This window comes from Nyctibius grandis, chromosome 14, assembly GCF_013368605.1.
Source record: "Nyctibius grandis isolate bNycGra1 chromosome 14, bNycGra1.pri, whole genome shotgun sequence".
NCBI lineage: Eukaryota > Metazoa > Chordata > Aves > Nyctibiiformes > Nyctibiidae > Nyctibius > Nyctibius grandis.
The window spans coordinates 5,156,593-5,177,259 of NC_090671.1; the positions used below are offsets into that span (position 1 = coordinate 5,156,593).

General features: G+C 46.5%; 2 protein-coding genes across 17 annotated transcripts in view; both read left to right on the top strand.

The window, feature by feature from the left end:
- The window catches only part of DEPDC5 (DEP domain containing 5, GATOR1 subcomplex subunit), a 46,134-nt gene extending 39,819 nt beyond the window's left edge, over positions 1–6,315 (top strand). For 11 of the 13 annotated variants that reach the window (XM_068412271.1, XM_068412270.1, XM_068412277.1 and 8 more), the window contains 5 exons: positions 996–1,165; positions 2,127–2,298; positions 3,405–3,465; positions 4,540–4,622; positions 5,517–6,315. In XM_068412271.1, the coding sequence (XP_068268372.1) occupies positions 996–1,165; positions 2,127–2,298; positions 3,405–3,465; positions 4,540–4,622; positions 5,517–5,812 (782 nt within the window). In that variant the 3' untranslated portion in view covers positions 5,813–6,315. Of the gene's footprint in view, positions 1–995; positions 1,166–2,126; positions 2,299–3,404; positions 3,466–4,539; positions 4,623–5,516 lie in introns of those variants that run through there. The other 2 variants (XM_068412283.1, XM_068412282.1) reach the window with 2 other exon arrangements.
- Positions 6,316–6,555: 240 nt separating this feature from the next.
- Positions 6,556–19,562, top strand: ANHX (anomalous homeobox). 4 transcript variants are annotated; one of them, XM_068412800.1, is made up of 9 exons: positions 6,556–6,638; positions 8,126–8,399; positions 9,048–9,172; positions 9,371–9,494; positions 10,768–10,954; positions 11,438–11,570; positions 11,844–12,145; positions 16,439–16,526; positions 18,425–19,562. In XM_068412800.1, exons 2-9 carry the CDS (start codon positions 8,151–8,153, stop codon positions 18,453–18,455), a joined length of 1,239 nt encoding a protein of 412 aa, XP_068268901.1. In that variant the 5' UTR covers positions 6,556–6,638; positions 8,126–8,150; the 3' UTR covers positions 18,456–19,562. The 4 variants fall into 4 exon arrangements, with proteins under 4 accessions (XP_068268901.1, XP_068268900.1, XP_068268903.1 ...); XM_068412799.1 differs by lacking the exon at positions 6,556–6,638 and adding an exon at positions 7,220–7,299; XM_068412802.1 differs by lacking the exon at positions 6,556–6,638 and adding an exon at positions 7,241–7,299 and having other exon boundaries at positions 8,131–8,399.
- The last annotated feature ends 1,105 nt before the right edge of the window (positions 19,563–20,667 follow it).

Consider the following 20,667-nt stretch of genomic DNA (forward strand, 5'->3'; position numbering starts at 1 on the left):
CTCTACTTAAGCAAGAAATAACAATATCCATCCCTCATGCGTGCAATTAAAAAAAGGGCAAAAGTTTTTCAATAGCAGTATTGCAGCCCTTTGTGTCAATTTTTAACATCATAGAAATGTTAAATTATGTATTTGCCTGAAGAAAAGTTGAAAGTGACAACATGGTTCATAGCAGCACTTTGGTCTCAAAGTCAGGAGATCTGGGTCCTGTCCCTGACCTTGCAGTGGGCTATATGACACCAGCCAGGTCACTTCTACTTTCTGTGCTTCTCTTCCTCTCCTGCCTGATACCTGAGATTTTTCTTTCAGTGGGATGCTGGGCTGTAGGGCACACGGGGAGCTGCATCTTGGGCACTATCCCAGCACTTATTGCAAAGCAATAGAAGGTGTTGCAGTGATCATAATGCTGCTGCCTGAGTCTTGGCTGACTTTTCATGCTTTTACAAGAAGTGTTGGATATGCAGTTTTAGCAATGCGGTAATGTGGGATATTGACATGGGGTTAAAGAAACAAGAAGTTTAACTTATAATCTCCTGTAGCTGTGGAAAGTCCTGGAATGCTCCTGCCCTGTGGAACAGCACCCTGTTGTGATTTCTGATGGGGGCATATGGAAATATTAAAAACAATTTGGAATGTCTTGGGTATGAAGGAGCTGATGTTGTCTAGCCATATTTAATTATGGCACCAGTCGCTTATTGATTAGCTGCTTGACTCTTGGTTCTGTCTCTTTATTGCAGCTGAAATGTCTTTTGACTGCTTGGGGAGGTAATTCTGTGGCACAGACCCCTGATATTAGTAATGCTTCAGGTTTTTTGCCTTTTGTGATCTGTATGAGCAGCATTCTGGGACTATTCTACTAGGCCAAAAATATTTGGGGAGGAGTGGGAGGACAAATTCATTTCAAATAGCTTGTCTTGTTTCTTCTGTTCTCTTCATGTCTCCCACCATCTCCTTAATGCATCTTTTAAATATGCCCCTATTCCTTGGCTGTGTAGCTGCCACAGTGCCTGAGCAACGGACGGTGACGCTTGATGTGGATGTGAATAACCGCACTGACCGTCTGGAGTGGTGCAGTTGTTATTACCATGGCAATTTCTCCCTGAATGCTGCCTTCGAAATCAAGCTACACTGGATGGCAGTGACTGCAGCTGTTCTTTTTGAGATGGTAAGAGTCCTTGTGTCTGGGTGGCCGCAGCAATGCCCGTCTGGCCTCTGTGTCCCTTAGACTACGGGGGACATTGTCATGGGAAGTTGATGGGAAGTATTAGGGGAGAGAGAGTGGGTTGGATCGGCCCTTATTTCCGTAAGTAATTTTTTGCTAATGGTCGTTAGCCTTGCTGCATCTGGTCATCATTTATCATGCTATCTATAGCCATTCTGTATGCAGGGTAGTGTGCTGCTTTTAGTGGGTTTCATGCACAGTATGCAGAGATCAGTACGGGTCAAGGTGATGTTTAAGTCTCCCTTAGGTAAATCTTAACCCCTGAGCTGGGTCTTTGGAAAGAAATCTATTTCACATGGCATTCCTTCTCTCCCCAAACCTGAAAACTTTAAATGTCAGTGGAATTGCTTTCATGACAGGTCTTTTCCAGGCAATGCGTTCTTCCTGTTCAGCAACGCTTTTTAGCTTTTTTTGAAAAAAACTTGCTGAAAACATTTTGAATTGAAAGTGCAAGCAGTTTGTGTCATTTGTTGTTTAATTTTTAGATTTTTTCCCTTCTGTAGCTTCTGTAAAACTCAAATTATTTAACATCAGGTTTTACCCTGCCCAGCCAAATAGCACTAGGTGATTGTTTTTGCATTTATTTAAAATCTATTGCACTGTTCCAGTAAAGCAGCAGTGCTTAGCCACTGATGATAAATAGGCTGAATCAGTTCCTGAAAACAGTCCTCTTTTAAAGTGCTTTCTGATTGATGTGGCACTTAAAAAAGGAAAGCCTCATGTCTTGTGCTTGTGCTGCTTTGCTTACGAGGACACTTGTGTGCTTGCCATGCAAAGCAAGCTGAGCCTGTGGAGAATTGAGCATGTCTGATGTGTTCGCAGGGAATGGGTTGCCCCTATGCACATAAGTGCCCCTCTTCATTTTGGCGTATGTCGTATGAGTCACTGCTTGAATCTTTTTCAGGTTCAAGGTTGGCATCGGAAAGCCACATCCTGTGGTTTCTTGCTAGTTCCAGTCTTGGAAGGCCCATTTGCTTTGCCCAGTTACTTATACGGAGACCCGCTTCGAGCTCAGTTGTTCATCCCACTCAACGTTAGCTGCCTGTTGAAGGAGGGTAGTGAGCACTTGTTTGATGGTAAGAAATGTTCTTTGGTTTACCCCTTGGTATACTTTCCTGCAAGCAGGTCCCTTCTGGCATGTAGCTTACATGAAGAACCTCATGTACCAGACACGCATTAGCTGGATGAAGGTGTTCACGTTTCAGCAGCCACCCTTGGGAGGAGGGTGCTCAGAGGCGGCTGTGCTGGCAGGCTAATCAGCATGCAACAGTGTATGGGGTTGGCAGCAAGAAGTACCAAGGCACAGGGAAGGTTGTCTCCCTGCTGATCTTTGTTGCCATAATGCTGCATACCCTTATAGAGCCTATATCAAGTAGTTATTCTGTTTGACCTGATGTTGTACTGCAAGAGTCTGTTTTGCTGGTAGACCCTGCCCACGGCTGCTCTGCATTTGTATCCTGCATTTGTTTATTCTCCCTCTCAGTGAGATTAGGCTTTCACGGCTGCCATGCTCTTTTTTTTTGTTGCCATGGTTACATTCACAGCGAGAGTGTTTGCACATGAGATTAAGAGCTAGAAACTGCAATCTGCTTTTCTGCAGTGTGACCTCACCCTTTTGAGTGATGCTGTTGTGGTAAGTCTCAGGTGAAAGCTCAAAGATCAGAGAACTCTGTCCCCATGCAGAGAGAGGGAAAATTGCATTGTGAGAAGGGACAATTAGCAAAAGGCTCTGCTTTAAAATAGTAAAGATGATAGTTTTATTTTCATTAACCCTTGACCCAGTGTCCAGGTGTAAATGTAATAAAACAATCAGTGACAAATCCGTATGCTGGGAGGTCACCATAGCCCCACTGACTTTGAACTAAGTATTTTCAGAGCACTCTGGTGATACACAGCAGCCCATTCTCCTTCTTTGCCCCCTCCCACACACCCCATTATGTTCCTCTCCTTCATCTCAAGAGACACAAAAGCTAAATTCAGGGATGAATCTGCTACTGGATTATACAAGACAAGTGTCTAATAAGATGGGATTCAAGGGACAGCTGACAGAAAAAAATGTGACTAAAAGAAATGACTAGAAAAAACAAAGTACACAGGGGTCTCTGAGGAAAACTGAATTCTCAAAAAAGAAGGCAATAAAGTGGCTTTGCTAGGTAATTATTACCTTTTTTGTTTGTTTCAGGCTTCGAACCAGAAACATACTGGGACCGTATGCATCTCCTCCAGGAAGCAATAGCATACAGGTATGTACAGAGCAGAATGTCTGAAAGGTTCCTGTCTCCCTGGATAATGTAGGATGAAGACCTACGCTGAACAGTCACTCCTGAGTCGCGTGGGTTCTGTGCCGTCTGCGCCTCTGAAGTCTGCTTGCAAATTATTAGACTAAAATATAACTAGAATGCCCGGAGGTGGTTCTGTGGGCGCAAGCGGCAGGTAGATAGTGTTTCAGCCTGTCACTCATTAGCAAACCATACTCTTCTTCTAGGGAGGGCATTGCCTTTGAAAGGTGCCCTGTTATTCAAAGTTAGAAGCAGATAGACTGTAAATAGATTTATTTCTGAGAAGGGACAGTTATTTCCTTCGTGTGTACTTAACACAGTCTTGAACTGGATGACAAGCAATGACTGACAATAGGCAGGAGCCTGGGATGTGAGCTGTACATAGAAGGTTGGGCCCAGTTTAAGAAGGAATTGTTGGAAACTTTGAATACTGTCTAGCCTTACCTTTTGTGTGCTTGAGCTGCCAGTTTGTCTCACAGTGTTGCTGCCAAGGTCTTTTTCATGACAGAGAATGCCTTTTGTAATAGACTTTAGCTTGGAAATAAGTTTTCATTGGCTTGGAAAGCAGGAGAGGAACAAGTATTCTACAAACAGCAAAGAACTGTCAGGTGAGCTGCTTGAAGCTCTGTGTGGAATATTGCCCAGCGTGAAAAAACTGATGTTACAGCTTGAAACATACCCAAGGAATGTCTGTCTTGACTATCGCTCTTCCCTCATTCGTGTGCAGCTGCCCCATTTTGTCAGAGACTGCTCAGTGCCCTCCCAAACTGAGCTACTGGTGCTCTTGTTTCTGGCACGAGATAGGACAGAGATCAGTGCGGGGTTACGAGGTTTCACACTGTGCCTAGCAGGGGTGGAGAATATTTGGAGAAGCTGAGCTCTCCTCATTCCTTTTTCCCCTTGCCTTCAGGCCATAAGAAAAGGGAGCCTTGGTGATAGTGGAGGGTTTTCCCTGGTGCCCCTGCCTGGCTGGAGGAATCCTAGCTGGAGTGACTCTTTTTTTTTTTTCCCTAATTCCCCTGGTGTTTGTTTCTCCAGATTTGGATTTGTGCAAGATAAATACTCGGCCTCTGCATTCAACTTCCCAGCTGAGAACAAGCCCCAGTATATCCATGTCACAGGTGAGCAATATTTGGTGGCACTGGGGCAAGGAGGAGGCTATTATAAACAAAAGAACCATTTTACATGCAGTTTGTGTTTTGTGTCAGTGATGTTGGTCCTCATCATGTCCCTAGTCAGATGACAGGTAGGTGTGTCAGCCATCACAAACCAGAAAACTGGGAAGCAGTATGAAAAGCGCAAAGTGTTGCTGCTAATCAATGGCATTGGTTTGAAATCTTGCTTTGTAGTGTCTCTGAAACTTTTATTTCCAGGACATGGAGATATAAATAAAAATAAGGCAGAGCTTGTTCCAAGTGCAATGTAAATAAATGTGTATCTAGAAGCTAGAAGGAGGGAAGAGTTTTGGGACAATTCAGTGCTCTGTTCTCATGCTTAAGGTCAGTCATAGATGCGTCTCTACCCATACACACTGTGTGTGAGGTAGATAAAGCATTTAGGATCCACTTGCTCTCGTTGTTACTCTTCATAAATGTTGGTGATCTGTCAGCACTTACTAACTAAGCTCCATGCATGGCATATTACAGTAAAATAACTTGGTATGTTCAGAGGAGTTGCTGAGACATGAAGACAATGACAGGAGGAGAGCTTTTGGAAAATTGCAGGAGAAAGTGGAAACTAACGTAAAGTTAGAAAGATGGATCAGAGCCTACATCTTTGCTCCATTCCCCTCTACCAAGAGAAAGGCAAGACTAAGTGTGCTCTCTCCCAGTGTTGTAATTTGCAGGAAGAAGTAGCATGTAAAAGCGAAGGAGGAAAAGTGTATCCCATTTTATCTTGCTAAAAGGCAATTAAATGAAGCTCAGGCCAGTTCCCTTTTCAAAATGTAATGAGTCAGCTACGAGTTGTAGGGACTTAGGTCTGCCTAAGATTCAAGTCTTGTCTGTTTCCTCCAGGGACAGTGTTTTTGCAGCTACCATATTCCAAGCGGAAATTTTCTTGTGGGCAGCAGCGACGCCGGCGCAACTCCACCAGCTCCACCAACCAGAACATGTTTTGTGAAGAGCGCATTGGTTACAACTGGGCCTACAACACCATGCTGACGAAAACGTGGCGCTCCAGCGCCACGGGGGATGAGAAGTTTGCTGATCGGTTGCTGAAAGACTTCACAGACTTTTGCTGGAACAAAGATAGCCGGCTTGTTTTGTTCTGGACTGATTGTCTAGAGAAGATGCATGCTAGTGCCCCATGAAACAGGGTTGTATCTCTTAGGGGGACAGCTAGAAGCTTTACCTTGTGGCAAGGGAGTAGAGGTGAAGGATGACTGGAAAAGAGCCTCTCTGTTGGATTCATCTTGAGGCTCCAAGAGGATCTGATCAATATTGCTGTTGATATTCAACAGAATTTGATTAAGCCCTTGGAAAAAGAATCTGAGCTCTTGGCTTGCCAATATCTATCAGCTGACGTCAGCTTGGTGTCAAGTAGCTGCAGTCCTTGATTGCCAAAACTTCAGTTAGAGCAGAGGTAAAGGAGGGAGAGTGCAAATGGTTTTCAAGGGCAGTTAGATTCAGCAGTGTGATGGTAGCAGCTTACCATCGCTGGAAAAGATCAGTGTCGTTTGCATCCGACGTGCCTGTCAGCGGCCTGCATCTTTCCCTTTTGAGGGGTACTTGATTGTGTGAATATGTAAGATAAAACGTGAGAGACACTTGTTAAATTTCATACATGTAAATAAGTAAAAATGCAGAAAATCAAGTGACCTGGTGTTTTGTTGTAACTCCAGACAGCAATACAGAGGCGAATAATTGCCAAAAGGAAATACTGCTTCGTATGTCCAGCATGATAATGAAATGCTCAAAGCTCAGTGGTGAGGCTTTGTCTCCAGCTCTGGATCTAGAACAGCGTCATGCAGCAGGAACAAGAAGCCAGTTACTGTCCTGCAAGGCCAGCATCCAAGCCTGAGGAGAAATCAAGGGCAACTGAACACAAGATGCTGCTGATGGGAGGAACAAAGAGGATTATGAGGAGATTTTTAGGATACGTCTGCATGCAGCAAAAGGGAGATAGCCTACACTCAAGTATGTAGTCTTGTGTTTGTCGAGAAAGCTCACGTATGGCGTATGCACTTGGCATGAGGTAGTTAAAATAAGTGCAGACTGAGGGTGGGTTCACAACCAGCAGCCGGTAGCGCTGTGAGTGGGGGGGCTGTTGGCTCTTGATGCGGGATCGTTACCATTGTTATCTGTCCTCGCTAAACTGAGGTCAGCAAAGGGCTGACGCTCACAGTGGTGTTCAGACCTGATTCAAGGACAATCAGAGCTGCTTCAGTTTCATCCCCTAAACTGAGCCGGGATGATTCATCTGGTATTGGGCAGCGCCCACCTGGGCACGGGGGGTTGGAGCTGCGCGCCTCTGCGTTCAGGTCGTTTGAGCGTGTCAGAAGCACCAGTGCGTGTCTGATCCCCGTTAACACCTTAAAAAGGACTCTGAGAGCACCTCGCTGCCGCCTCCCTCCGCGGTGCGCGCAGCCCTGGCTCCGGCACAGCCGCTGCAGGGGGTGGGGTGCGGGCAGCGCTGCAACGCCCGCGGGTGCGGGGCCCGGGCCGGCAGCGGCTGCGCACCGGCGCGGCGGTCAGCGCTGCGGAGCTCCGCCCCCGGCCCCGACGAGTGTGAGGTCTCGGCTGGCTGCAGGCGGCCGTGCGGGGCAGAGCCGGCTCCGCGAAGGGTCCGGCCCGGCAGGTACCGGGGGCCGAGGGCCGCGGGGGCGGCCGGGGCCGGGGCGGGCTCCGGTACCCCGGGCTGCGCTCCCGCTGCTTCGCGGGGGGACGGGGCTGCCGTGCCGGGGTGTCCCCGCTCCGCAGCCTCGCAGGGAATGAGGAGCTTTTCCCCGTGTTGTCCGGCGGGGCTGGAGCCGGCCCAGCGGTGGGGTGTCCCCGAGGGGACCCACGGGGCATCGCGGCGGCCTCTTGTCCCCGGGAGAACGGGCGAAAACCAGCCCCGGCGATCGTTTGAGTTACACTTGGCTGTAACGCCGCCTGCCCCGGGCCTGTCCCGTGCTATTTTGGAGAAAAAACTCCTTAATTTCACCTGAACGTCTCTGGGCTTAATGTGCTGGTAGTTTTAACGTGTAAGCAGTGGGTTTAAAGCCTCATCTCGTGATTTGGGTGTGGGGGTACCTGATCCGAATGGGAGCGGAGGGTGCTGGCAGCTCTGCCGTACCCGGGGGTCCCCAGCCATGCACACAGACCGAACTGGGGAAGACTGGGGCCAGCCCAGTGTGCCGTTCCCCACAGCTGCTCCTGCTTTGCCTCCTCCTTCAGCCTCTGAGTTTTGGGGCAAGTTTAATGCATCTTTCTGAGCTCTCTTTTCTCAGCTACAAACCTGGTGTGGCTTTAGCCTTTCAGGGCCGCTTTAGGTCTAGTTTTATTTAAGTGTTTTGAGGTCCTCAGGCTGCTTTTAACAGCACAGTGAATTTCTTTCCTTTTAAAAAAACAAAAGCATACTATAGGAGCTAAAAATAGGAGATGATAGTTTTTATCTAACCACAACTTTGTGTATTGCATAGAAAAGGCTTCCAACAGGACGTAAGGATGAAGCGGTTCATGGCCATGTTAAACAGGAATAAAAACAAGGATCCCCCACCCGCCAAGCTGCTGGATCTAGCAGGACAGCTTTGCCAAGACCTCCAGAGCTCGTCTCCTGCTCTGGAGAAGCTGGTTGGGGCCGTGATGGGATGCAAACACAAGATGTATTTTCTAACTAACATCCACGTTGTCCGAGCTTGCGTGTTTGTTCATATCCATAACGGGCAGCATGACACAGCCTGCAGACTCCTGGAGGTAGGGATCCGTTCTTTGTTTCTTCATGCACACAAAAAGCAGTATTAGAAAAATAGTAGTTAGAGCTGTTAGTGCAGAGGTACCCAAACTGCCAGCACGTGGAGTGTTTCCAGCTGGCGTACAGCAGCGGAAGGTGATATGTGTGTGTTGGTTGACCTGAAACACAGGATAAAGTCTTTGCTACAGGCAGTTACTGTTAATCGGTCAAGGGGAAGAAGGTAGTGGAGTGATTATGGGGTTGGCTGTAGTTTGTGAAAGCAGGATTTTTGTTCTCTAGTGTGGTACTTCTTGGAGTTTTTCACAAACTTAGGGCTCAGGATGTAAAAGTCCTGGGGAGGGCAAGTTTAGAGGGCTTGCCAGGATGGGCAGAAAGGAGGAAGGCTGGATGCCACCACTGAAGGTGAGAGATTTTGGTCTTCAGATCAGGTAATGTAGCCCTTTTCACCAGGGGAAAAGAAGGAATTAGGCAGGCAATTCCCTGTGTACATTAGAGAAGGTACAGCGAGCCATATACTTGGATAATGCTACTAGCTTTTTCAAAACAGTAGGAATCTCCGAGTAAGTTTCTAGTTGTTGAGGGTTTTTTCCTTTATAGGAAGCCTGACTGACTACCTGGAAAGGGTTTGCTTACATACTGTTTTGTTGTAGTATTGCAAGGCAGAAGAGAAGGAGGAGCTGGTGCAGCTTTGGCATGAGATTCACTACCGGAGGGTTATGGAGAAACACCACACGGATTTTCTGACACCACTGCAGAAATTCCGTTGCAGGAAGAGGTACTGCGGCATGGGGGAACCAAATTTTTTTTCTCTGCTGTAGTTAGCAGATGCAGAGGCTGCTTTTTGCATCTCAAGATGGCTGCTTGGAGCTAGGTTTTTCTTGGCATTTTGACCACTTATGGCAATGTGAGAAAATTCCCATGAATATGAATGACTTTTTGGGACCTTTTTAATCCTGTTTTCTCCTGTGTATAGGAATCCTCCACCTATTTCCCTTTGCCCTGAAGGTTTGAAGAATCGAAACTATTCAGATGAAGTACGACAGCAACTGCACAGGTTTGCTGCAGAGGTGACAACAAATCCAAACAAGACACAGCGGGTAGGGATATGCTACTTCCAGTCCAGTCTCCTTGTCACAGAAAAGCAAAACTCTGCGATCGGAGGTCTATAACTGGTTTCAGTCTAGATCCTTGTTTTCAGAAGCCCCAGTGGGGCTGGGATTCCCCATATTTGAGCCTTCCCTAAAGGTTTCCTTAAAATAATCATCAAGTTCATGCTAAGTAATTTCACTTGCTTTGGACAGAAAGATCAATGGAAATAAGTTCCTCACTGGGCTTGTCACAGTTCTAATTTTGTAGTTATTGAGCACAGGCAGCAAAACCACCATCACTCAGAAGAGCTATATTACAGTGATAGATAGTTGTGACTTGACTGAGTTACAGCCTGTATAAAATTGCACTTTGCTTACCAGAATATATTTTGTACTGACTTAGCACATTAAATTCACAGAACTTGAAAACACCATAGGCTCTGTTGATGTTTGCATGTATCTACCTTATTTGGACAGCGAGAAATTTGTATGACATGTGAATTAATTCAGTGATCCTTGTTGACTCCTGCCTTGCAAGGTGTGAAGGCTTCAGACTTTGAAGTCTGCCTCTGTGGTGTTCAATTTTTCCAGCACCCTTCTCATATGAGGCAGGATGGCCTGGTGAATAGTTCTGCTTTGAGAAGATGGTTTATTTCTTCCCCTTTTCACAAAGCAGCAACAACTTCCAAATTTTCATTTTAAAAAACCAATCTGAACTGGGAGCGTAATGAAGTTGCATAATTAAGTCCTAAAAGGTCAGAATACGATGATCACTTATGCATTAATTTCCCAATACATTCTTCACGTACCGTGATCTCATTATTTAACAGTTTAATACAGCAGAAATTTCTCTGTGAATGTGATACAGATGTTTATACTGCTCACAGTTTGTGAAAACTATTTGATGTGGTAAATGCATTAGTGTTTATCCTGTTAGTGTCATGTTAGTGATGTGAAGCTGTCATTCTGTGGGAAATGCATTCTTTGGTCAGGTTTTACATTTAAATATAGCAATGTAAAATAGCAGTATATGGTTTCCTTTAGCAAACAAATTGACTAGGGGAGCAGGGTGGAATGTGTGTCTTCCAGCAACTCTTTTGAGTTTATAAATTGGTCTCCAGAATGGGATCCATGTAGACTTATCAGAGACCCAGTGAACAAATGTCTCTGGGTTTGAAAGCTCGTTTACTGGGCTGCTTTTGGAACTGAAAGGAAAAGGCTGATTATTTAGATGTGGTTTATTCTTTTTTCCCCTGATCTCTCCCTATACCTGGGTTTGCAGGAGGGATTGGCTCGGGACATGAACCTGCAGCCAACTCAGGTCTATAATTGGTTTGCAAATTATCGACGACGTCAAAAATCCTGCCTCACTCGTACAGAAAAGCTCAACAACTTGTGTCCCGAGAGGGCTTTGACTTACCACACAAAGGAGCAGCAGGATAAAGGATCCTACACTTCACAAACTGCAGGTTTGTCTCTTCCTAATGGGCTTAGGATGTGGTCCAGAAAGCTGAAAAACAATTTTAAATTCCCTCAGGAAGGGAAGGATATTCCTCCTCCAGAACAGCATCTATATGCTGGTGGATCAAGTGGACGTTGGAGGACCCTGCTTCAGTGGAGTGCATGGTGGTTTGGCTAGAGGCTGTCACTCCGTAGGAGGAGCAAGCATTGATAAGGCCTGTGCAAAGACAGGTGAAAAGAGATGCCGGTCTCAGAAGGGGCACCAAATGAAAGCAAATACATGGGAGGCAGCAGGTTTTAGCTCTCAGATTCTGGGATCAGGGCAGTACTCCAGTAAAACACAGTATTTCTATGCCCCTTCACAGAATCTTGACCAAACTTCAGTTAAGGGGAATAAGAGGGTTTTGCTGCATTTGGCAAATTAGAATTGTTTCATTGCTTTTTGGAGTAACTATTAGTGTTCCTTCACCTGCCCGGCCTGCACCTTTCAGATGGATCTTGTGTAGGCATCGGCTCTGAGCAAATGGAGATAACCCTCATGCCCTGTGACCCAGGGTGGGAGCAGTCAGCTGCAGATCTGGATAAGCCTCCTGAAGGAACTTATTTAAAGATGCTGGAATCCAGGTGATGTATGAAAAAGTCTTTGCAGTGAGAGTTCAGAATGAAACAACCTTTAAACTTGTTCATGGGAATGACCTTCATGTCAGTTCCCAGGGGACATCACTTGGGAGTCGTGACTCCATAGATGGGAATGGTCCATGCCCAGCATCAGGCAGTCAGAGCATCTAGCAGTTAATCTCCCAGCTGTCAAGGGCAGGATTCAAAGGTTTAGCTGGTGGGGGGGGCCCTCTTTGCAAAGCAATATATCTGGCTGATTTATTTTCTCCATCATTACAGCTTTATGCAGGGCAGTGAGCTGTATGAAGTGAGGACAAGCAAGGCTTTGTTGACCACTCACAACACTGAACAACCTGTAGCTTTTTGCACTGAGGCTATGCTGGAACCAGGAACCTGCTTTAACTCTGCTGTCCTGCAGCCCAGAGAAGTAGCAAGCAGTACTGATGCCAGCTCCCAGCTGGGTAACTTTGTCCTGTGCTCTTGCGGGTCCCTCACCTTCCCAGATGAACGGCTGGCCATGTGGCAGGCCCCTTCCAGCACCAGAGGAGTCCATGGCTCCATGTGGACCCCAAGTATAGAAGGTTAGTAAAACTGCACCCAGATCATTGACCTTGAGAGTTTTCAAGCTTCTCTTCCCTTTGTTGTAAACTCGTGCTCACTGACATGGCTTTCCAATGTCATGACAAGTGGGAGCAGGGCTTATCTTGAGCTAAGGAGTTCTGCTCCAGAAAACCTGTTGATTTAAGGTGTTGAAGCAGACGTTTCTTACCTACTCTTTTGCTTAAATCATAACTCCTTCCATAAGATAGTACTTTTCCAGAAAGGTGGATTTCTTTTAGCTTTTCCATTTCCTGAGTCACTTCAGGTGTTGTCTGCTCACCTTGCCAGTTCGCAAGCTTCTGGGTTTTTAAATGCCTGTCAAGACATTGCCTGAGCAGAGTCTGGGAACTTCTTAACTGTGACACAGTTCTCACTTTCCTTTCTCCTTCCTGTTATTCTTTCTCTCTTCCTCTCTGTTTCCTTCCTGTCCAGTCTTGTTCAGCATTCTCACCATCTCTTTTCTTCTCCCTGTTCTTCAGAATAGCCTTGATAGGATTCATAAGTGATGTCCACCTGCTTTTGCTCTAGGTCTAGAGAACAGAAAGTGCTGTGAGTGCCATTCACCCAGCCTCTGGTGAATGTGGAGCAAGGAGGGGAGGAATAGCTGGGTCAGATGTTGGGGTCACGTTGTCTGTACTCATCTTTAATATGAGCATTTATTTCAGCAGGTATCAGAGCTCCCTTGAGCAGAGTCCCTCAAGGTGGCTGTATTGAGGCCAGTTCAGGAAGAATCATTCAGCAGTCAGATTTAGAAGCTGAAAGCTTCATCCTTAGAGAAGGACAGCTAGGGACCCTGGAATCTATTCTTCCCCACAGGTAAAGGGAACGGAAAGCACAGGGCTTCTTAAAGGCAGGAATAACAATGATGCTGTGGGTCTAGCCTTGTCCTGATCCCCCGGTTGAAGGGGGTTGCAGAAGGAATGTGGTGATGCATCTTGTTCCAGGGGCCTGACACTCTCCTTGTGTCCACATCTATATCTGTGCCCTGGAAATGGGAAATGCTGTATAAGTGTGTATATGTTTTATGTGTGTTTACAGTGTAGCACAAAGGAGATTCAGGACCAACCTGATCAGAAAAGATATGAACCCCTCTCTTTAAAGCAGGTTTAGCTTCTAAGCTATTTGCTTGTTTTTCTTTTTGGCAGAAAATCATCACCTATACTGATCCAGTGAGAGCTGATTCTGTGGGCTGGGTTGGTAGGGCCCGTACTTAATCCTAAAATAGTTTTTGTAGCTTCATAACCTCATGACAAGATTATTCCATAGTGCAAGCTTTCCAAATTGGAAGACAAAGACAGGCACTGTTCTGTCTTTCTGTTTTCCACCTGTAACAAATGTTGCAGACTGCAGGTTTTCTCTGGGACTTGAGATGAATTCACAGAATCCAAAACAACAAAAATCCATGCCATCTTCTGCATGTTATACAACTTCATAATGTTACATGAAAATAAACACTGCCAGACAGATGTTATGAGGTTCCTTTAATTTACTGATCTGCAAGACAGAGCAGGAGCAGTAGCCCCATTTCATAACCCTTCTGCGTGACACTGTCCAGCGTTTGTGCTAGCATGACACTGTTGATAACACATCAAAGAGGTAGGGAGAAGCAGTTTTATTCCCACTTTATAGATGAAGAAGCAGAGGCATGGAGAGGCTCTGTGGCTTGTCAAGCAACAAGGGAACGCGGTCATTCATTGGAGATAAAGATCAGTGATTATTTGCCTCCTAGTTCCCTGCTGAAAACATTTCTGCCTTTTAATCCCCGTTTCCCAGTTGGCTTGGTGCCTACAGTTGTTCACATTCATGCCAGACTTCTTGCTCTGAATTGCTGGGGAGAACCCAGGTCTGAGGCATTGTAAACCCACCTCAGTCTGTGTTTTAGGATTCACAGGTTTGAACAGTGGCTAAAGATCATGAAAGATCAGTGAGGCTTGCTGGCAATATTTTGTCTGGATTTAAAATTGCATGTTCTGACTCTAGAGTGAGCTCATGTTTATTTTTAAAATATGTTCCACCAGTATAAGAAATCTATGGTGAATGTCTCCTTGTTGGGTATGTCAGCTGTGCCAGGAATCCACACACCCTTTATCGTATTCCTGGCAGGGGCAGGACTTGCTGCTTCATTGACAGCTTCTGGTGAGGATATAGTTATTGGAACTCTGTTCGTAAACCCTGTTTAGTGGCCTGGTCCAGCTGCCCCCCAAATCTTGAACTCCCCAGAATACCATGAACGCTATGGAACATCGATCTCTTTAGAAATGAGTGATGCTTAGGCTGCATTTTCATCTAGGCCCTTTTGCAGTTTCTCTCTAGAGAGCCAGGAGACCTTGCATGGGTAGTCTTGAGTAAGATCACTGCTCAGTGAATGGCAGTGAATGAGGATCACCTTTGTTATCAGGCAGAGCCCTCTTAACAGAGTTGCTGGATTAGAGAGAAGTATTGTGTCACCAGAGTCATCTTTAGCAGTAATGCTGCAATGAGCATCACTCATCTGGGGACTCATGAAGGAGTCTAACAGCTTAAACTGTAAGGCAAATGAGCGTTGCTATACTGGAAACACGGGGCAGTGAAGTTATCCCTGCTTTACAGGTATGAGTAAAGCACAGAGAAGGAAATTATTTAGCCAAGGTCACCCACCTGGAGTGGACTTAGTGTTATGCTCTCACTGCCTTGCCAGCACCTGTGGCTCTCTGCTTCGTAAGTGTAGGGGTAGAGCTACAAGTCAGCCAAAGGACCCTTAATCTGCTTCTCTCATTTTTAAAGTGCTCACCTGGAAAGGACTTGGCCTGAAAGCTTATTAGAACAATTTCTGTTGATTTCTTCCATGGGCTTTTTACAGTCGGTCCTACGCACTTGGGCTGTATCCAAACCTCTTATGATCTACAGGGCTGTGAGGTGGGAGTGTGAGGGGGAACCAGGCTGGAAGTTCACTGTCTCCATCTGCTCCTGCTGCCTGGCAGGAGAGTTTGATCCAGCTAGCGAACTGGAAGTCCCTGTGGGACACCAAACAGATGCTCGCCTTGACGGATAGTGGTGTTGTGTCCTCTTCACTGCTTGAGTTGGGACAGGTGGAATGTAGTCCAGCTAATGGTTCATGCAGAATCTCTCTCTCTTGTGTCTCCCATTTCAAACAGAAAAGCAGACTGAACTCTATGGAACAAGACAGACTGCATTTATGAGCCAGCAGATTGATTTAGAAAATATCAGTGCTGAGATGTTCATTGTAGCTTACTGCTTCTGCCTGCATTTTTGGGATTCCAGCTCAGTGTTACGAATCCTCCTGCTGTTCGGCTCTCCCCTCTGGAAAACGCAGCACCCCAACACTGGCAGGCAGCAAGTTCAAAATGCACAAAAGGAGGCTACTTTTTGGCACGTTGCATAACTAAATCACAGAATTTGTTGCTAAGGGCATTGTGCATGTCAGTGGGCTATGAAAAAGGATGAGACAAGTTCTTGGAGGGGCAGGGGGTTGAGTCCAGTTGTCATTAGTACATGTAATTGCCTGAAGGCAGCCTTCAGCAGCGGGGTCCTAAGACTGATTGCTGGAACCTGGGGGCATTCAAATGAAGGGCAACTTGACACTTGCCCTGTTTCTTCTGCTTTTTTTCTGTGCTGTATTAGTTGGCACCTTTGGTCTGGGCCTGTATGGCCATTCGTACCCTGGGCTATTCCTGAGAGTGATGTGGGCTGTGTTGTTGGAGTATAGATACTTTTGAGTTGGTGGTGAAGGGAGAACATCTCAAGTACCCAGTGTCTCCTACTTGACCCAGTGCCTGCAGACTGTGCCCTCTTTTGAGAGGTTGGCAGAGCCGCCAGGGGAGGTGTGGATGGGGAAGCCATGTCCCCAGACTCTTGACTGGGCGGCCTTGAAAAGCTGTAGTAGAATCGTAGCCAATGTTGTGGCTATGTCTAAAGCCACGTGTTTATCTGTTTTGACTCTTAAGATCTGTGTTTTTAAAATATGTTCCAGGAGAGAGACATTTTGGTAGACATCTCCTTGTTTATCATGAGTGTTCTGGCAGCGTAAGGAAAGCTGCAAATTGCGATGTCATTCCTGTGTACTGCTCCTGGTCAGGCTCGTCCTCCCAGTGCACAATCTGTATTTTCAGGCCATAACGATTTGGAGAAATGGGGCAGGTTTGCAGACAGCTTAACAGAACTCTGTTGAATCAATATTCTTGCCAGCAGCCCCTCTTGTCCTGCTGCAAAACATTACAGTAAGTGGCAAGTAGAGCATAAATACAAATGCATTTTTATATCATATTTTCTTTCAGTTCCTGTCAGACAGTGTTTGGCAAGCCTCTGTGCCCACCTATTTCTGCACCCTGCATGGAAGAAAGCCAAGCTTTGGGACAAAGCCAGGTAAGAGAACACACCTAAAGTTCAGAGAAAGGAGCTTAGCCCTATACCCACTATCCAGCTGTAGCTCTCACACAGGAGATGTAAAATCTCGCATCGTATTTAGTATGAAACATGCTTGACCTAAGCATACCTTTTGGAATCCAGTTCGGAGCAAGCTGGGCATTCCCTGGGTAGCATCCAGCAGGTGCTAGAAGGAGAGGTGGTTTTTTTTGGTTTTTTCCACTTGAATTGCTTCTCAGACCCTAATTTTACTAAACGTGTCATTGAAATAATGGCCAAAGCAACCTGTGCAGATCCAAAGTGGTGTTGAAACTTTGAGCAATGGAGGGCTCACCAAGCACTGTGGAAAGCAGACGACGGGAAGGTGGCAGCTTGAGGGTCCTCCCCTCTGAGGGGTTCTGCAGAACTTGACTCTGCTCTCTCAGACGTCTTAAAATCTTTCATGTAATTTTAATTTCCAAGTCTGTGTTATTGATGAGGAAAAGGGATTTTGCACTGTTCCGAAATGGCTGATAGCAGTGTACAGGGCAGGATAAAAGAAGTTACTTCCATGATCTGGATGGAGTCTGCACGCTGTATTATGGTGATTTTAAGGCAGCAGAGAATAGAAGTTGGAAATCTGGTGCTTTCAAGGGGATGGGAGCATGTCTCTGAATTAAATGTTACCTAAAAATAGGACCCAAGAAAGCCCTATCTAAACTGTACCTTGAGCTATTTTTTGGCTTCGCAGGTGTTCATCTACCAATCAGTTAGCATCCATTTCTGTTTCTCTTGCAGTGTAAGCTGCTGGAGAAAACCTTTTTAAAAGAGATTTTGAAACGCAGGAGACTGTATCTGCTGGCCTCATTATAGGAAGCGGCTGCAGCTCTGAGGGCAGTAACAGAACCTCTTTTGAGCCTTTAAAAGCATCAATATAAAGATCTGTATCTTGTAAAGTGGCCTTTTTACCAGCCATAATGTGAGCCAGATGAGTAGGAAAGCTTTGGGCATTAATAATGAATGAGCCTTTTCTAAGGTTTCCAGAGCATGCGGTCTCTAGATAGAGTTTTCATCTTGCTATTTTGCATTCTTGCACTGATTTTGCAGTGGTATAGAAACATGACGCTCAGTGCGATGTGGGCTGGGGAGCAAGATACCGTGTGATGCCCACAGATGTTAAAAGGGGACATCTTCAAATCTTTGTAGCAATTACTCAGGTCAGGAATTCCGAAAAGCCATTTTTACATATTTTAATGTGTGCTGTAGGAAAAGGAAGAACTTGAATGGGTAAATGATTTTACAGCATTCTACAGACTTCCTGGGCACTCTGTTTCTTGCTGAATCAACTTGCCCTGGTCTTATTGCAGGAATATGCACATTTGGTTACTGTGTCTGAACCACGGGGGTACAGATGTACACTTCCTTTTGTCCACACGTGGTTTTCAATTGGCTTTTCATAGGTCGTGCATCCCATAAGAACCAAAATGAGAGTAAAACAAAACAAGCAAACAAACAAAAAAGTTAATTCGTTTTGGAGGCACTTCTTTCCCTCCCTGAACAGAGCTCCCTTCCTCAGGTGATCACTCCCTTCTTCATTATTTCATCCTGGTCTTACCCTCTGTCATGTACTTGCTTTTATAGGAGCCAAAGCCTTGGGCAAAGGGAAGGGAATTGCTCTTTGCACCACTAAGAGTTGAGCTGTGCACCTATTGTACTTGTCATTTTTACACCCACATCCTGAACTTAGAGGGGAACAAGGTCTTTGTCACTTCACGCACACAGCCCTCACCACTAACGCTCCCTTCCACCCCACAGTCCTGTGCTACTGTGTGTCTGCCCAAGGAGCTCTTCCACCATGAGCAACGGCATCATTAAGGATCGTCTGTGGTGAAGCTTTGATTCCTTCCTGTGTGTTTCAGGTCCTGGCGGATCCAGTTGGTGACCCATTAACCAACGACACCTTCTGGGCAGCATGGCTGCTCTTTGAATTCTCATCTGGGGGACGAATGTGACCTGCCTGCAGAGATGCTCAATGTGGTCTGCACTTCCCCAGGAAACACCCCATCCTTTCCTGTTTTGTTTTTTTTTTCTTTTTATGAATGAGGGGTTTGACATGGAGATGAATAGAGAGAGTGAGGCAGAAGGATGAAGGCTTTTTCTAATGGTTACAAAGGTTTTTTTAGTTACAGTTTTATTAAGAATTTTGCAAAGGATAGAAGAAACCAAAGGTAAATTGTGGATTGTAGGTTTTTACCTGAGCAGTCTGAAGCTGCACTGTAGATTCTAAAAATATCAAGTCACTGGTTCTGTGGCAGTTACATATTTCTATCCATAGCACTGGTCAGATCAGAGCATGGCAGAATTTTTAGTGCTAAAGTCAATGTTCTTGCAGGACTGGGGGGAGGGCATACCGGTGGTGTTGGTATCTACTACTGCCTGTATCTCAGATTGCCCAGGAAAAGAAGGATGAATGGAGGAGGTAGGAGCTGCTGAACCCTCCTGATCCATTTTCAGTCCCCGGATCTGGAGGGACTGAAACTGCCCGGGCAGTTGTGTCACCCTTCAGGTGGTCTGCTGCAGGCGAGCACATCCTATTCAGACGAGCGCCCTGCAAAGCAGCGTGAGTTGTGCAGACTGTAGTAAGTGTGGGGCTAACACTGTGTTTGGCCGAAGGCTGCTTGTTCCCCGGGGGTAAGCTGTTTCGCTGCAGCTCTCCTGGGGAGCGTACACTACCCTGTTCCCTTTGTCCAGTACTTTTCCTTACTTACCTCAGCCTCAAGGCCGCCTGTTACCCTCCTTCATCTCACGCGGCTCACTAAAAAGCAGAATTGTGTATGAGAGTGTTAGGGCATGAGCAGCAAAGCAGACCCTTGATGCAGCTTTAAAACTAATGCTGGAAGTCATGGGGCAGCCTTTGGGGTATTTTTCCCTAAGTATTACTGCTGTTTTTTAAATTTGTATTGCAAAAAGAGTAATCCTTGCCAAACTGCAGCCCTGAGATGCACAACATGTACATGCCTCCAGTACCTTTTGTAATAAAGTTAGCAAATAAAGGTTATGAATGACTTTTTTTCTCCAGGGTTCATTTTTCAAGGTAAGGGTGTATAGTGATTACTCACACATGGTATTTAATTATATATAAAAATGCTAGCACCAGCTGCCCTGGGTACACTTGTGTGCGTTGAGACCCTGATATGTACTTTGTTTTGGTGGATCTCGCTTGGAACGCCATTTCCTCGGTGTGGGAGGTTCTGTGTTCAAACAGCGCTGTTTGCAAGGGTTACGGGCACATTTACGTTTATTTCCTTCAACAACGGGGCCTTGGGTGAATCCGAGCTGGTGTGCGGGGAGGAAAGGTGCCGGGCGACCGCAGCGCTCGCAGAAACCCCCGAGCGACGCGTTCGCCCGCTCCTAACGGACCCGCTCCCCGCTGACCGCCCCTCGCCTCCCGCAGGCGACGTGCTGTTCCCGCCGCCCCGCCGCCATGGCGGCCGCGCACCGCCCTCCTGCCTCCTCCCTATTGGTCCGCCGCCCCGCCGCGGCGGTAGCAACAGCGACAAATATATCCTGCCGCCCCCTGATTGGCTGCCGCCTCCCGCCTAGCCATAGCAACAGCGCGGGGCGGGCGCGCGGCGCCTGAGGGGGCGCGGGGTGAGGCGGGGCGGCGAGCGCGGGCGCTTCGGCTGAGGGGGCACGAGTAACCCTTGAGGCGCGGGGGGCCGCTGCCCCCGCCGCTGCTGCTGCTGGCCGCGGGTGAAAGGTACCGCGATCCCAGCCACGCTGCGTAAAATCCATTCAGTAGGTATTTGCGCTGTGGTGGGCAAGAGCTGCGTCTTCTCCGCGGCCTGTGGTGGAAGGAAAACGAGACGCTGTCGTGCGGCAGCTGCTGACACGGCTTTTGTGCAGAAGCGGCAGCCCGATAGCAAAATTCACAGTGATCTTGATAGATTTTTGTATGAGATCTCAAATAAGGTACTTTATTTCTCACCCCTAATGATGTGACATGTCACTACGATTGCTATGATTTAGCTAGTCAATGGTATGTAATACATGTGGATGAAAGCCAGAGTGGTTACATTTCCCTGCTGTTGAAGATTGATGTATTGGAGTAAACAGGAATGATGCCTCTCTTACAATAAGAGACATATTTTCAGTTCCTTTC